Source organism: Miniopterus natalensis, chromosome 3 (assembly GCF_054644295.1).
Source record: "Miniopterus natalensis isolate mMinNat1 chromosome 3, mMinNat1.hap1, whole genome shotgun sequence".
Lineage (NCBI taxonomy): Eukaryota > Metazoa > Chordata > Mammalia > Chiroptera > Miniopteridae > Miniopterus > Miniopterus natalensis.
Window position 1 is genome coordinate 76,018,149 of NC_142083.1, and position 18,210 is coordinate 76,036,358.

At 42.1% G+C, this 18,210-nt stretch overlaps 1 protein-coding gene across 1 annotated transcript; it reads right to left on the reverse strand.

Moving 5' to 3' along the window:
* Nucleotides 1-1,410: 1,410 nt before the first annotated feature.
* Nucleotides 1,411-16,028, reverse strand: BCL7B (BAF chromatin remodeling complex subunit BCL7B). The gene is made up of 6 exons (XM_087815595.1): nt 15,842-16,028; nt 13,174-13,249; nt 6,107-6,203; nt 3,402-3,572; nt 2,713-2,792; nt 1,411-2,452 (listed from the first exon to the last, which is right to left on the reverse strand). The coding sequence occupies exons 1-6, from the start codon at nt 15,931-15,933 to the stop codon at nt 2,360-2,362; spliced, it is 609 nt and encodes a 202-aa protein (XP_087671721.1). The 5' UTR covers nt 15,934-16,028; the 3' UTR covers nt 1,411-2,359.
* Nucleotides 16,029-18,210: the final 2,182 nt, after the last annotated feature.

The window sequence follows — 18,210 nt, forward strand, 5'->3', positions numbered from 1 at the left end:
ACTCGACTCCAGCACCTACCACACTATTGCTCTATGTAGTTCCATGGAGAAGTCCAGCTCCTGAGCCAATCTATTAGCCTCCTGTTCCCAGGCCTAAGTTGGTCATGATGTAACCACGAATGTCACCTGCTCTCTCTCCCATTGTTAGCTTTCTCTCCAGCTTACCCTTTGTGAAACTTGATTCCAATAACTGTTTCTCACTTACAGAAACTCTATTTGGTGCTTTTCCAAATCTGCCTGGTCATTTTTTATGATCTTGTCATTATACTTTCAATAACTTCCTTTGTTTAAACACATTAAAACAGACTTACTTTCTGTACCACATACAATTCCAGCATCTGTGACATTCATTTAACTTTTTTTAAATTTAATTTTAATTTTCTTTTTTAATATATCTTTATTGATTTCAGAGACAGGAAGGGAGAGGAAAGAGAGAGAAACATCAATGATGAGAGAGGAATCATTGATCGGCTGCCTCCTGCAAGCTCTGGACTGGGGACAGAGCCTGCAGCCCGGGCATGTGCCCTGACCAGGATCCTAGGTCAATCTCCTGGATCCTAGGTCAATGCTCAACCACTGAGCCACGCCCAGCTGGCCATTTAACAACTTGATAGTACATGTTATGTTAAATTTTTAAGAGAAAGCAAACTAGGGATGACAAAACAGCGCAGCAGAACTTGGGTTCTAGTCTCATCCCAGAAATCTAGCGCCCCTGAGAGAAATGAATCGCTTTAGGGAATACTGAAGTGAAATTCTTGAACATATAGATTTCTTTTCAACCATGACTCTAATGCTTTTTCCTTTGGAACCAGGAGGAAAAAGGAACTCATGGACAGAAAGCAGATTTGTGATTGTCAGGGCCTCCGGGAAGGGGCAAATGGGGAGCTAACTACTTCATAGGTATGGGATTTGTCTGAGGTAATGAGAAGTTTGGAGGTAGAGAGCAATGATGATTGCACAATATTGTGTATGTACTTAGTACCACTTAGTACACTTTAAAATGGTTAAAATGATAAATTTTATGTTATGTGTATTTTGCCATAATTAAAAAAAAAAAGAACTCATAAATGCCTCCTAAGAACCTGGAGCTGTGAAAAACACCAGTTGGTTGCATTCAGTGCAAGCAATCTATATGGACTTTTCTGTCCTCATGTGGAGAAAAGCCCCTTTCCTTCAAAGTCTCTACCCAGGCATTCTCCAATAATGACTTACAGGAACAGTTATATAATTCAAACTACATGACAACTTCTAAGGGAGTCTACAAATTATTTTCATCACAGAGTCACTCTGTGGGAGTAAGACAATGGGCAGAGTCCAGCCCACAGTGACTTCACAAAGCACTCAGCCACCACCACCCCCAGCCCCCACCCTGACAACCTTCAAGAATGAAGCACTCAGATACCAACAAGACATACTTCAAATAGTTTAATTTTAAAAATATTCTATTCAGTGCTAAAATATGTCTTCGCTCACTGTTGCCCATTTCCATTTCTTAAACTTTTATGAAACAAAAAATAAAATCACAAAGTTCAATTAAACATGCAGATTTCAAAGAAAAGGGGTCTCTCTAGAAAGTCTGAGCTGAAGGAGTACTGTGGGGGATGGGTACTGTCATCAGACTTCAAATTCTTGCTGGGGCAGTTTGTGGCATGAAGTGCTGGGGACTGTGGCAGGAGGCAGAGAATGCTGGAATGAAATGTACGGGTGAAAACAGAAAGCTGCATGTGTGTGCGCACGTGTCGGGGGAGGGGTGGTTATGGTGGAGGACAGAGAATCATCAGCAGCTAGAGAGCCCATGAGAGGCAGGATAACCTCAGGAATGGGCCCAAGTGCCAGGGCAGCAAGCAATCTGTATGAACTTTCCTGCCCTCATGTGGAGAAAAGCCCCTTTCCTTCAAAGTCTCTACCCAGGCCTATAGGGCACCTAGCCCTATGGGAAAGTCCAGGAATCTTCAGTCACCATTCAAATTCAAGTAACACTTGGCACTCTTCTCTAAAGGGTGCCTTCCACATCTCTTTCCTCTTGTAGAAGCGCCAGCAGCTTAGTCCAGAGGTTCTGGAGCAGAGACTGCTACCTGGAGGTGACAGATGAACCTTAGGATGGCTGATGCTCCAGCCTACTTGGGGTACAAAAAGGACATGAGTGCTCCTCTTCTCAAGAGCAAGCAGACACAGGTGCCAGGGATGGGAAGATGATGCTACAACCCCAAGTCCTATGTCAGCCTTCCAACCTAGAAGGCTCCTATGGGCAGGCTCTGGACCCCAGTGCTTGCCCTTAGCCCAGCAACACAGCACAGCCAGAACCAGAATGCAATAAATAGAGGCAGGGGGCCAGGAGGTGAAGGGCGCCAGGATGGTGCTAGCTTTCTGACGCTGTCTGCGGCACTGCAGGTTGGTCCACACAGAAGCGTTTCAGGGGTGGAGCACCTGAGTCTTCCTCTTCTGCAGCAATCTAGAAGCAGCCAGAGCATGGACTTATAGGACCATTCTTCTGAACCAGAACCTCTGCATCCACCCTAATTACAACCCAGAAGCCCAATGCCAATATTCTCTTAGATAACCAAACATCCCCCCCTAACCTGGAGACACTAGTTTCCCTTGCTGCCTCCCCACCCTACTATACCATAGCACATTCAGTGCAATAGATGGAATTCCCAGCAGTGAAGTCTTCCTTTTTTCTTAGAAACTGGGAAACCCAAAGTGCCTCCTTACCTGTGTCTCCAGTGGAACTGGTTCTTCCTTCGTGAGGGTGGGAGGTTCATCAGCCACTTCTGAGGCAGGCAGGGAGGGCTCTGAAAAAGTAGGAAGATCAGCATAACTGCAGGGCCCCCTGAGGTGGGAGACTCCTGGAGAATCTGCCTTAAGCTGGAGAAGCTTTCCTAAGGCTATGTAGAGGTACCTTGGCGAAGAAGCAACACTGGCTAAAGAAATCAACATACATATATTTCAGAAACAAAATATAACAAATTCACAGGAGATAATGCAAAGAGCATAAACTCTCAAATTAGAAGGAATGAAACTGGAGACACCCACTTCCACCAGTTACTAACTATGTGATCTTGGATAAGCAATTAAAACTCTCTAAGACTCCACTTCCTCATCTGTGAAATGGAAATAATAGCTTCTATTTCTAGGGTTTGGGAGAGAATTATACCAGGCATTAAATACTGAAAGTGCCTCACACAGAGCCTGACATTCACTTGTGTTGTTTGTTTTCTTCCTTCATTCTGTGAGAGGGGAAAATACAACCATTCTCCAAAATAGACCAAACTGTTAACAAATAGCTTGAGGTTTCCAGACTCTGTGGCATTTTCTCTAACCACTTACTCTAAAGAGAAACATCAAGAACAAGAGGTAAGGCCCCTCCAAGATGCTTGTCCTGGATCAACCAAGACACTCACCCTCAAGGATCTCCTGGCCCAGAGTAGGAGGCTGGGAGTCATCTGTTCGGAAGTCAGAGGTGTGTGCTGGGCTCAGGGACTCGCTCTGCTGGGGGCTTGGGCTCGAGTTGGTGCTGCTGTCCACCTTGAGTTGATAGACATCAGACACAGAACTCTGGTTGCTGTTTTCATCTGAAAACCAAACATGACAAAGGCAACAGCTGAGGGTGGTAATTATTCCTCAAAAGTAACTATACAGAGCCAAGGGCCTGGTGTCTCCTGAGGCAGCCATAGACATACCAGGTACAATGATCACTGCTACAGATACACTCTGAACTGAAGGCAGATGCTCATGGGCTTCTATGCACTGCCAATTATCAACAGAGTCTAAGTTTATTAAAGTAAGCATTTTCTATTTCATAGCATATTCTAAGCACCAGATGCAGTTAGAATTTTTAAATTTATGCAACATGTGTATTTCAGGAAGGTCAGGATATAGTTACTAATTATTATCCACAGTTGATAGCTTAGACTCGGTATTTTCTTACTTTCCAGGGGAAGAGAGGGACATAGCTGTACCTCTCAACCTTTCTCACAACACAAGATGTGTAGAAAATGATAAAATCCATCTGGCACTCTCGGCTATCTGAAGGAGAAGGGTGGTGGTGTCTGGAGGTGTTCAGCTCAGGCCCTTCAGTGGCCCAGGCTCCACCTGATGCTTCAAGAACCAAGGGAGTCCCACCTGGGAAGCTGTCTGAAGGCTTAAAGTCATCACCTAAGTTAGAAACATAGGAGTTAACAACTCCTTCTCCCTCATCTCCAGCAGCGTCATCAATTATGATCCATCCTACTGCTCTATCAGTTGTGTTCATTCCTTCCTCTCCTGGTACTTCAGTTCAGGCCTCTCAGTATGTCTGGCCTGGCCTCCAGCAATAGTCACCTAACTGCCCTTCCTTCAGTACCATGTACTCCCACTGTACTTCACACTTCTGCCAGCATGATCTTTCTAAACCCTTCAATGGTTGCCTGCTGCCAAAAGGATAAAATTCAAACCCCAGTGCTTCTCTGGGCAGGCATAAGATGACCCTATTATAATGTACAAAGTCCTTTCTGATCTCCAGGCTCACCACCTGTTGTTAGTCCACACACACCTCTTGGCTCCAGCCAAGCTGGGCCCTAAGTGAAGAGGTGCTTCATGCATAGGTGCCCATTACTACTTGCTCTTTCTAGTCTTTCTGGAAAGCCCCTATACAGGCCAACACTGAGCTCAAGCATCACATTCTCCACAGGTCCCTGTATCTCAGGCTCTGTTGGATAAAAATGACCACCTTCTCTTTCACACGTGTCCTGTGCACACCTTGTTTCCTTCCATTATACTCTGTGCAGATAGGCTCTGTGGTTTACTGATCCTTGAATTTCTTGTGCATGGTACCTGGTGTGTAGTAGTAGTTCATTAAATGTTCACTGAATGAAAAGGATGAAATGGTGGCCAGACTGAGAAAGTGGAGTCTCACATCTCCTAGGGCTCTATAATTATTGAACACCCCACACAGCTAGAGAACCTTTCTCTTGTATTCCCTTCCTATATCACACTGACCCTGAGGCGGGGATGGAGGGTTGGGGGGAAGGTGGGGAGGGGATACCGGCATGCTCCCAGACTAATTTTGAAGAAAAACTGTAAGCCCTTTCTAGTCTTTATTTTTTTTATTCCTCACCCGAGGATATGTTTTTATTAACTTGAGAATAAGAGAGAGAGAGAAACATCGATAGGTTGCCTCCCACGTGCACCCGGACTGGTAATCAAACCTACAACTTAGGTATGTGCCCTGACTGGGAATCGAACCCACAACCCTTTGGTGTACGTAAAGACACTCCAACTTACTGAGCCACCTGGCCAGGGCAACCCTTTCTAGTCTTTACTTCTACAAAGACCACTGTCTTCTATGCTAAAATAGAAGTTGCATTTTATTATCAAAAGAATAAAGACGAGGGGAGGGGAGGGGAGGGGAGGGGAGGGGAGGGGAGGGGAGGGGAGGGGAGGGGAGGGGAGGGGAGGGGAGGGGAGGGGAGGGGAGGGGAGGGGAGGGGAGGGGAGGGGAGGGGAGGGGAGGGGAGGGAAAAAGAATACAGCTTTGTCACTTTTGTGCTTAGGTAAGCACTTTTCTTCTCCAAGCATTGGTTTCCTTAACTAAGGATGATGATAACTGCCTGGTTTATATCACAGGCTGATAAAAATGAAAAACTGAAGTGAAAGTGCTTCACAAACAGTAACTGCCATGTAGGTGTAAGAGGTAACACTATGAATGCGTGCTGACACACACAGGACATTTATTAAAGAATGATTTAGGAGGCAGAACTTGTGCCAACAAGCACCCTGGCTTTGGGTGGCCTACTCTCAGGCACTATCATAAAGTATATAGTCTAAAGAAAAGAGCTTCTGATGCAGAAAACCAGGAACTAATGTGAGGTTTGTCACTTACTAGTTATATGACTTTACATATGTAACTTCACCTCTCTGAGCCTGTTTCCTTAAATGGAAACAAGGATACTATACTATCATCTATCTTGTAGGGTTATTATGAAGTATAAATGGAAAGATTTATGTATAGTGCCTAGCAAGATACCAGCAAAACAGTGGGCGCTGAAATGATACATAAACTATTCTTATTAATGGGTTCATCTAAGTTTTCATTTTCCTGCAAGGAAGACACATGGATGCAACTCACCCTGGAATTCAAGAAGGAGAGAGGAATTGGCTGAGGCATCAGAGGGAAAGCCATTAGGTTCCCGGGCTGCTGAACCGTTCGATTTTGACTTTTCTTTCTAGAAAAGGAAAAAAAGAGGAATATGACAGAGCCAACCAGGAGACTCAGAGAGAGAGAGAGAATGGTGCTTTTTGAGGCACCACAGAGGTCCGGATTAGGACTAAACAGGAATAATGACAGTGGTTTTGTGATCCAGGGCCCAAGGCATAACAGAATCCTGGAAAAGGTGCCTGCAAGCCTCAGTGTCTCTATCTATAAAATGGACCCTTCCAGTACTAATATCATGAATCAAAAGTGAAAGATAGCCTGAAGTGAAAGATAGCCTGGCCAGGCATGGCTCAGTGGTTGAGGAGATCGCGGTTCGATTCCTGGGGTAAGGGCACATGCGCAGGTTGTAGGCTCGATCCCGTTGGAGGAGTGAAGGAGTACTCTCATCAGTGATGTTTCAACTCTCTCTCCCTCTCCCTTCCTCTCTCTGAAATCAATAGAGATGTTAAAAAAAAGAAGAAGAAAAAGAGGTCACTTCTCTCAAAAACACCCCCAAAAACGTGAAAGATAGATACATATGCTACCATTAGGTTTCCCTGTGGTACTCTTCTGCTTTCTACTCTGATAAGAATGCTCTGTCTAACCCTTCCCCATGTAGATAGGTAAGAAACACAAAATACTAATTCGGAAAAAGATTCCTATTTCAGTAGCACAGCAGGAAAAAAATAAGCCAAAGAATGGACCTCTAACTGGAAAAAGGAAGGAGTCATTTATATGTAATGCAAGAAGTTATGGGACAAAGGGGCTCCTGCCAACTCTATTCCTGACCAATGAAACCCATCCATTCAAAATGATCACCTTACTTCAATCTTTGTCTATAACATCATTTCCTTCAAGCAGGATGCAGGTTACACATGTGGGGGAACCACAGTGGGAAGATAAGTGCTAGCTTACAACAAACAAGCCCATAGGAAAGGAAATTTGCAAATGAGAGCATCCCAACAGCCAAAAGTTTAAATCTGGGTAATTTCAAATTCACTAATTCATATTATTCATACATGTCTCTTCATTGTACATGCATTGTACTAGTAATATGATTTAGTTTTTGTTCATAACTCTCAATCCTATCTCTGCAATAAATCAACTGTACAATTTATGCATGTCCTTCACTTTATTTTTTCCTATGCAGACATAATTTTAATGTAATTATGCTTTACCATTTCACTACATAAGCTACATAATCATGATTTTTAATAGCTGCATAATATTCCAAATACCATAATTCACTTAATAACTTCTCAACCACTGGACATTTAGCTTTAACTTTTTAAAAATTGTTTTTATTTTTACTAGGAATAAAGCCACAATGCTCAACTTTAACTTTTTCCTGGATTATTTTATTCAGACAAAATTCATAAAAAAATACTCCTTCTAGATCAGAAAATATAAACATACTATTTTCCTTGAAATGCACTGTACCCCACCACTCTCTAAAAGGATGGTGGCAATATATTTGCAGTACTAGTTTCACAGCACCCATGCCAACATTTGGCTTTATCATTATTTTTTTCCAATTTCTCTTTTATCTTTATTTTAATGATTCTGTAGTCACACAAAATACATATTTCACTATAGGAAATTCTGCACATACAGAAAAAGAAATGAAAACTAGAGATAACCTACACCTATATTTGTATGAAAATGGGTCATATAACATGCATTAAAAACATTTTCCTATTCCATTGAGCAATCTTCTACATCTTTTTTATAATGGTTACAAGACTTTACAAAATAAAGGTGCACAATAACTTACTTAATGAATTCTCTACAATAAATCTTTATTTTGTTTGCAATTTTAAACACTATGAACAATATGTAATGCTGAACATTGTAGGTGTATCTTGGGCACGGTATGATTATCTCCTAAGGATAAATTCCTAGACATAAACATCCAGATCTAAGGGATTAATATTTTGAAAGCTTTTTAGCCCTTCAGTTTTACTAAGTTAGTTATACATGACAAACATAACTGTAGGATATTTAAAGTGTACATCCTGGTGACTTGATATACATATAGAAAGTCCCCAAAAAAGTATATACACACTTTGAATAATTATAAAGGCAGTGTTTATTAAATACATTTCATTTTCAAAATTGAGCTATCAGCTGTTAAAGCGTGTATACATTTTAGGGGGACACCCTGTATACATTGTGAAAGGATTACAATCGTCTAGTTAATTAACACATCGATCACAGAAAGCTTTATGATCAATTTGACCTGTATAAAGTGTGTTCCAATTTACTCTCATCAGCAGAGTCCCTACTCCCTTGTATTCTTCACAATTTTTCTTTACCAATTTGATCATCATTTTCCATTTTTCCTAATCTAACAGGTCTATGCTAGTACCTTAGAAGATAGCGCACTACCACGGATCACTGGAGGATAGATAAACTAATGGACCTTCAGGCCCAGGCTCAGAAAGCAACACAAACACTATGAGAAGTCCTCAGAAGAGACAAAGGGAGCTGAGTCCCAAAGAGAATTTGAATAGGAAAGGGCCAGGGACTTACATGGGAGAAATGGGTTGGGGATGGAGGGGTTGTTTCTGGCAGTAATGGCATCACCAGAGCCAGAGATGGATGAAGATTGAAGAAAGGGTGGCTCCAGAGCCCTCCTAACATTCACATTCCAGCTCCTAGGGCTTGGCAATGACAAGGAAGGATGGCTGCTCCTATATTAAGGTAGTGCATGGAAGACTGGTACTAGGGAGTTCCTTTGGAGGCAGGGGAAGATGGCAGAGGGAAAAGTCTGAACCCTGAGGCTAATCCCATCCCTTAAATTTATTTAGAGGGGGAAAACCAGAGTTTAGGTTTATATACTTCCTTCAATTACATATTATTAGCAAAGGCAGCATAGAATCCCAAGAGAATAAAAGATAAGTGCACAGAAAAAACTAACTGGATATTGGAGGAAAGCAAGCACCATCAAAGACAAGAAACAGAACAAGCTATACTGGAATGGTAAGGGGACACAAGAATTTAAATAAAACATAGCAAGTCTGCTCACAAAAATAAGGATAATACTGGAAAGTTGTTTTGAAGAACCAATTGAGAAAATTGGTATAAATAATAGTTCAAGCCTGGCTGGTGTGGCTCAGTGGTTAAGCACTGGCCTAGAATCCAGGAGATCAAGGTTCCATTCCTGGTCCGGGCACATGCCCAGGTTGTGGGGCTCGATCCCCAGCAGGGGGTGTGCAGGAGGCAGGGGGTGTGCAGGAGGCAGCTGATCAATGATTCATCATTGTTGTTTCTCTCTCCCTCTCCCTTCTCTCTCTGAAATCAATAAAGATATATTAAATTTTAATATATGAGCAAAGTAAATGAGTTTGGTAGCAGAAATAGATACAGCCGAAGAAAAGATTAATGAGCAAAAACTGGGTTGAGAACTCAGAATAGGGAAATGTGAAAAGAATAGAAAGATGAAATAAATGAGAGAAAAGTTCAGAAATAAAGAAGCTACATGTGAACATTACAGAATTTTCTTACAGAAGTCCTAGAAGATCAAAGAGAGAGAAAAAATTCTAAGTTTCCAGAAATATAAGATAACCTACAAAGAATCAAGAATTAGACTGCATCAGATTTCTCAATAGCAACACCAGGAGCACAACTGAATAATAATTTTGAAATGCTAAAAGAAAATAATTTTGAACCTAGAATTTCATATACAGGTAAAATGATCAATTAAACATGAAAGTAAAACAAAGGTATTTTTAGAAAGAAAAAGATATTTTCCGAAAGTTTATTCTACAAAACACCTTCTTTGAAAAAACCTTGAAGGATGGATTCCAGCAAGAAGAGATATGAATCTAGGAGAAAGTAATAATAAATAGGTGGCAAAGGCTTAGTAAATAATTAGTAATTAACTTTGTCTAATTAAGCAATGACTAAAATGAGAAATATCTGCAAAAACTGAAATATATGAACTGAATATATAATCTAAAATTCTAGTCAAAACTAAGGACAAGATAGGGATGCAAGTGGGGAAGGAGTGGAGATAAGAGGTGGGGAAAATATGTTATGGGTATACCAGGTTCAGAGGGAAAATACAGATTTTGCTACACTTTACAGGGAAAGACATTAAGGCTTACGTTAGAGGTAGCCAATAGAAAGAAATAAGCAGAACTTTCAAATCACCAGAAGAAAATTGATCTAGTTGTCACAAGATAAAAAGAGGGGGGGCGGGAAGCAAGTATATTATGGCAGAAATCCTTGTCCATATTAATAGAATTTTTATGTGGTCACATTTTCTCAGTCACTAGATGTACCACAAGGTATTATGAACACACATAGTAAGTATGTGTGTGTGTACATATGTATGTACATATATATACACACACACGTACATACACATACATATATATGTCCTGAGGCAACTTCTATGAAAATACCTTTGCTATCCTTCCACTCCTCCTGCTGCCTGGTACCTGATTGTGCTAAGTGAATGGCTAAAGCTCAACCTTGGGCTACAAGGTCAAAAATGGAGCAAAGGAATGGGGAATTGTTTAAGGGGTATGGAGTTTTAGTTTTGCAAGATGAAGAGTTCTGGAGATTGGTAGTACAACAAGGTAAATATATTTGACATTACTATATTGAACTATACACAAAAAATGGTAAGATGGTAAATTTTATGGTATGTTTATATTACTGCAATTAATTAAAAAGAAAATGAATAGAGCAATTACTCTCTAAAATTATTATTTTTAATCCTCACCTAAAGCTATGTTTCCCTTGATTTTTTTATTTTTTTTTTTAGAGAGAGAAGAGGGGTGGACAAAGAGAGAGAGAGAGAGAGAGAAACATCTATTCTACTTGCCCCAGCTAGGGGAATTGAACCCACAACCTTTTGGTGCACTGAATGACGCTCCAATCAACTAAGCTACTCGGCCAGGGCTCTAAAATGATTTTTTAAAGGAACAGAAAGATTAGAAGAACCTGGGTTACTGGGGACTCTTAGATCAGAACCACCACACTAGTTCTGGTGTTTCTCTATGAAGAGAGATTTCTTAAGAAATTAAAGAAAAATCTTGTGTTTTCTATGTTAAAATTAAAAAGTTCTTTTACTCAGGCAGCATAAAGACAGTGTAAAGACAAGCCATGGAATAGGAAAAGGTATGGATAGTATATAACTTAAAGAATTTGTGACCAGAACACAGAATTCCTACAAGTCATAAGAAAAAGACCACAAACAAATAGACTTGCACTTCCTAAAAGAGAAAATCCCAAAGGCCAATAAACATTGAAAAGGTGCTAAATGTCATCAGTAATTACACAATTAGTCATCAAATTTAAAGTCAAAACAAGATATCTTTACATATAAATCTAACAATACCAACTGCTGAGGATTTGGAACAAGACCTCTAATTTCTGGTGGGAATATACAGGGGTGGGCAAAAGTAGGCTTACAGTTGTAAGTATGCAAAACAGTTTATTCTTGTATTATTATTTACTTCTTAATTATTATATTACTTGTCTTATTATTTCATATCCTTACTTATGATTTATCACTTTTTTTCCTTTTTAATTTTTCCCCATTTACCATTTATCCCCCCTATAACATCTCTTTCCCTTCCACCAACCTCCCTCCCTCCGATTTATCTTTTAGATAATGATGGCTGGTAATTTAACCAACAACCAAAGAAAGTAGATGCTTAAACCTACTTTTGCCCACCCTTGTAAACTGGTACACTCACTCACTTTGAGAAAAGTTTATCATTAGCTACTTTAAATCAAACCACAAGACCCACAATTCCACTCCTAGGAAAATTCATGCACATGTTGACTCACATACTGAATTAGGAGCAGTATTCCTAGTATCCCAAACTAGGACACCCCAAACACCCATGTACAGGAGAATCAGAAAGATAAATTATAGTATAGTTCTATAATGAAATTCCACATAGCAATGAAAAAGAACAAATAATTCCAAAGACAACGTGATTGAATTTTATAAACATAAGGCTGAGAAAAAAAAGCAAGACACACAAAAATAGACACTTCATGATACTGTTTATATAAAACTATTTTGCAAATGACTAGAGAAGTGGTAAGAAAAACAAAAGTAGGAGCAACATTTCCTCTAGAGGGGAGGGAGAGGATGCTGGAAAGTCACACAGAGGCCTCTGGCAGAGTTGGCAATGCTGTTTCTTTTGACAAGAGTATTAGCTTTATATTTATTATACTGTACATTTATGTTTTACATACTTTTATTTCTGTTTTACATTTGAGATTTTTCAAGAGTTAGAAAAAAAAAGTCAGAGACAACCTGAGTGTTTTATTACCAAGGAAATGTGTAAATAAATGTGATCACTGTATATAAGAGAATACGATGCAAGAGTTAAAGGTAGTAATCCTCTTTACAATTATAGACACATGGAGAGTTCTCAAAAACAAGGTTGAACAGACAAGAACAGAGGTTCATAGCACAAAGCTACATTTAGACGTAAAAATTTAAAGACACGAAACAATGCTATGTATTTTTCAAGAATACATATGTCCAAATAAACCCATGTAAAAGGAATTAGAAAGGCATATACACACATAAAACACATAAAAATACACTGCAGTAAATAGCTAACTGGATAAAAGTAGGAGTCAGCTAACTTTTTCTTAAAGGGCCAGATAATAAATATTTTAGACTTTGCAGGCAATTAAGTCTTAAGCAAATACTCAACTCTGCCATTATAACTGAAAAGCAGCCACATAAGGAAACCAATGGGCATAGCTGAGTTCCAATAAAGCTACACTGGCATTCACAGTGAGTAGGCCTGGACTGTAGTTTGCCAAGCAATGGAAAAGAGGAATGGGTTAAGGAAAAGGAATAAAAGGGGGGAAAAACAAAGGGAGGCTTTGTGTAGGCCAATGACAGAAGCTGTCTATATATTTTCAACTCAATTCGGGGGAAATAAACTCCTTTATCATTAAGAGGCAATCAAAGAAAGAAAACAGTACCTTTTTTTGTTGGGATTTTCTTCCACACTTACCTCCTTGCTGTCTGTCACAGGAACCCACTTAAATATCCTAAGGGATGTGTCACCCACAGTCACCCATTTTTTCTCCCTAAAAGAAAGACACTTCTTAGGACTGATAAAATGCCTTCTAAACTTCCTTTCCGTCAAATTACACCTTAACTTTCAGTGCAAAATCATTCCGTTCAGAAAAACTTCTGTTAAATCCCTTTAGCTCTGAACTCTGTTGCCTTTCCTCACATACAGAGTACCAACCTCACATACAGAGTACCAAAGCCTTTTCCCCCCCTCACAGACTATACCAATATAGAGTACCAGCACATTTCCAGAGATATCTACCTAGCATCTTTTTCTTTTCCAAAAATTAATTCAATTCCACCAATACTTATAAAGCTCTATTATATAAGGCCCTGCAGGATATAATAGATGGATAAAATATGGTCACTACCTGGGGAGTTCACAGGAATGAAAAAGGAAATCATTGAAGGTGGCAAGGATGAGAAGGTTGAAAGACAGAGTAAGACTACGAATGGGAGAACTCCTATGACTCCTGTGGAACTCTGGGTTAAAACACAACTCCATTTAAAAATAATCACAGGCCAGGATGCTTCCAGCTAACAGAACAAAGCCTTGTACTGGCTCCTAAAAGAGGTGAAGGCCAAGCCATGGATGGATTGCTTTAAGATTTTATTTTACAGAGGAAGTAACTTTTGAGATAAGCCTTAAACAAACGAGTAGCTTAATCTTTTCTCCAGGCAAATACCTAGGGAAAGGAATGTGACATTCTTGAATATGGCAGTAAATTATGGACAAGCAGAGATGGAGAGTCTGAAATGACTTCTGAAAGTTTCAAGTCCACATCTGATCATATAAAAAAGCAAAACAAGTAACTTTTGTAGATGTTGCTACTGAGGATGTTTATTCAGTAAATGACCACATCACAGGAAAGTAAAGAAGAGACTGTGACGTAACAGAAAGATGAACTAAAGATAGGATATTGGAAGTTAATTCCTGGATAAGCAACTCCATTTCCTCATTTATTTAACAAATATTTAATATACAAGACCCTGTGCTAGGCCCTGGGCACACAGGGAACAAAATGCACAGTCCCTACCCTCACAGAACCCGCACTCCAGCTGGAAGCAGGCATCAAACAACTCATTTCACTGTCACTTAATCATTAAGTTTAACCATATCAAATTGCCATTTGGGTAGGTTAAAAAATCAAAACAAAAGAAGTGTCTCATGGTTCAACCTAACACAACTGTGCAAAGTTTTATGAAGGGGACCTGATCTAGATCGGGGATCTTGCAAGGTGTCCTTGAGGAACCAACTTTTGAGCTGAGCTAGGAGTTAACTAGGCAAAGGAGATGTAAGGTTGAAGAAGGATGCCAGGTAGCTGAATAGTGTGGCTCCAACTGAAAGATGGCCAGTATCCTGGGAAATGCGGCAGTTTTAAGCCAGGCAGGTGAGGCAGGCAGGATCAGGTTTGGTCTTAAGAGCAAGAAGAGGTCACTGAAGCATTATTTTCTTGGCAGGGGAGTACTATGATGAGATTTGCACTTGAGAAAAATGTTATCACTCTGAGTGCAATGTGAGCAATGGACGGAGAAATGAGCAGAGCTGAAAAGCAGGGAGATCATAGGGAGGCTGGTACAGGGTTCTGGGGGAGAGAGGATGGTCATCTGGCCTAGGTTGCTGGTGGGTAGACAGAATGCCAGAAGAAAAAGTAAAGTGTGGCGATTCTTAGGTTTCACAAAAAGCCTGGGAGAATTACATTTAGAGAGGGAAAAATCATGATTATTTAACTAATGTTTATAATGGGTCCCAACTATACACGAAGCCTTTGGATATAAAGGAAAAGGAACTTGATCTAAGTCAAAAGTAAAGAAGCCTCTAAAGAGTGTGGAGAGTGAAAGATGGGAGGGCCTTGGGAAGGCTTTCTGGAAGGAGTTAACGTCTACTGGGCTTTAAAGTTTTTAATAGTCATCAGCTAGAGAAAAGCACTCAAGAGGACGGCGTAAGGAGTTGGCTGTGAAACTAATACATCCAAGTTCCTGATACAAAATCGGCGGTCAACCAGCGCCAGCAATGAATGTTACACAGCCGTTTCCAATTGAGGAGCTCTCCACTCCTCTACCAACAACTCCCAGGACACTAAGAAAATGCCTATCCAGCTCGCAGCGTGGGGGCTGGTATTAGGGGACAGAGTTTGTTGATTCCCACACCAAGCTTGATCCGGTGGCAGGTAGGTACAGAGTACCTCTCACCAAACTTAGACGAGTTAATACGTAGAGCGCTCAGGCTGGCGGACGGGATACTCAGAATGTTGGTTAATATATAGGACAGTTAACGACGCAAAAGACTCCAGAAGCGGGTGGACGCGGAGACGAAACTGAGGCAGAACCAGCACAACCGGAAGTGGGTACCCCCTCAAGCCAAGATCGCCTACAGGCAGGTGGGCGGAGCGATAAGCCGGTCGAGCCGGTGATTGGCCATGGCTGGCGCGCCCTCTGACCTCACGCCGACGCGAGCGGCACTCTCCTCCCGCCTTCTCCTGCTTCCCCCTCCCCCCCGCCCCCCCAAGCGCCATCCGGTCGGCTCCCATCCCGCCCGCTGGTCTAGCGCTCCTCTGGGCCTGGGCCGGCGACCCCCGCCAGCACCCTAGGCCCCGGCCGCTCACCATTTCCGCACTTTCTCGATGGCAGCCATCACCTTCTTGATGTCATCCTTGGCCCGGCTGCGGGTCTCGGCCCTGACTGACCTGCCCGACATGGCGGCGGCGGGGGCGGCGGGAGCCGTGGCACTTCTCCCAAGACGCGGGGAATCGCGCGCCTCACGCGCCGCCACCCGCCCGTCGCAGCAGCGTCACCGCGGCTGTCGCCCCCTCCGTGCGCGCGTGCGCGAGGAGGCGCGCGCACCCGCCCGCCCCTTGGGGCGCGGGGCCTCAGCGCGCCTGCGCGCCCCGCCCCTGGCGTCCAGGTCCCCTGGGTGCTGCGGGAGACCCCTCAGCTCCCAAGCGGGCCGGGCCCTGGGTGCTAGGCGAGCAGGCTACATGTGCCCTGCGCGGGGGGTGGTTCGAGGCGCTGGCAGTAGAATTTCTGGTACTTTCCCAGGGGATTTGGAGGTCGGTACCTTCGTTCTGTGGCCAGGGTTGCTGCCATTACCTGTGTTTTATGAACTTCACCTTAAGGGGAACACGGTTTTGCATCATGCTGTCCTGCTGCCCCTCCTGTCTGCTGCCCTAGCACCCTAGATAAACCACTACTCTAGCCACAAAATTTCACACCTTTCTTTACGATGCCTTCCAACCTTGTACACACACTTTCCACACCCAAACAGACCACTTCTGGACTTTTCCAACCTACAGTTGAACTCAAAGAAGCCTTCACCTGTGGTCCTGGGGCTCCACTTTATTCATACTTAGTCTACATCACTGTCTTATTTCATTCAGCAATTGTTAATTAAATGATGCCTGAGTTGTACAAGGCTCTGTACAACTTTGCTTTCAAAGAGATTCCGGTTTAGTAGAACATACAGACCAGAAAACAGGCATTAAAATTCCATTTAATAAATGCTAGGCTAAGAGGAGTACAAGGTATTATGACAATCCTAATCTAATTAAGAGGTGCCCAGAAGCTTCTGGGGGGGAAAATGACCTTGAAGCTGACTTCTGAAAATAGGGTAGATGCAATTGTTCCAAGGCATAACTGTGTCCACAGACATTGTAGATGCTCAATAAATGTTTGGGGTGAATGCTGAATATTCAGTGCAGCTGACAGGCATTTATTGATGCCTGCAGTATGCAGGGAGGGTCTTGTAGCAGCTGTTTCAGGAGACCAAGGAAGCAGGTGACAGTTTGCATAGCTTGGTAGTGGCTACTTCTCTCACCTCTAGAGAAACTTCCTCCTATATGCCCCAGAGACATGCCTAGCTAACCCTAAACTTGACACAGTAAATGATTATGACTGTTCAGCCTTTCATGATGGACGAACATCATGGCTTGCTAAGAATATGTTGTCTTGCTAGTGAGAGGCCCAGGAATAGTGTCTGCCTGACTGAGGAGTGAAAGTGCTGAACCAGCATGTGGAGGAATGATTCTAGAAATAATGGGATAAAAGGTGGCATGCACACGTTTCTCAAACCCAACTGATCCAAAATAACACAAGCACTGCCTGAGCGCCTGCTACATGCCCTACAGCAGTGGACACTGGGCGACCCAAAGATGAGTAAGACACACTCTCTACCCTTGAGGTGAGAATAAGAAAAAAGCAATAGGAAAATAAAACACAAGGCTTAATATGGTAAGTTATAAGAAATATTAATCATGTTCTGTTAACTGTGATTGTTTTGTTCTAATAAGAAAAAGCACTTTTGCCCAGCCGGGCGTGGCTCAGCGGTTGAGCATCGACGTGGGATCCAGGCGATCAGGGTTTGATTCCCAGTCAGGGCACATGCCGGGGTTGCGGGCTCGATCAATGACTCTCTCATCATTGACGTTTCTATCTCTCTCCCTCTCCTTTCCTCTCTCTGAAATCAATAAAGATATATTTAAAAAAGAAAAAAAAAAGAAAAAGCACTTTCTAACCTGGCTGGGAGTTGTACTCCCCAGGACATGGGAGTTACCCTTGGAATGCCATCCATTCTCGTTTCTGAGAACTACCTATCATTCATGGAAAGATTAACAGCCTTGTTCCCAAAACAATAGAATCCCAGAGGCACCTGCCCTTTGCGACCCCCAGCCCACATTGCTTGTCGCCTATTAGCATTATACCTGGCTGATTGCCCCATGCCTGTAATTGCTACCTTCCCTTGTGGTCTTAGTCCTTCTACCCAATATAAGCAGCTGGCTTATAGAGGATAGCAGAGCAGATTTTCTTGGATGATCCCTACTGCTCTCCCATATTGCAATATTGGAATAAATGCTCACACGATTCAACCATATTTCTGCTTAATTGGCTCAAGAAGTGATAGGCAGCCCAGACCCATTTTTGTCCAGTTTTAGCTCTGCAGCCTTAATGTTATCTCCTCGCAATTAGTCCCTGCAAGTCC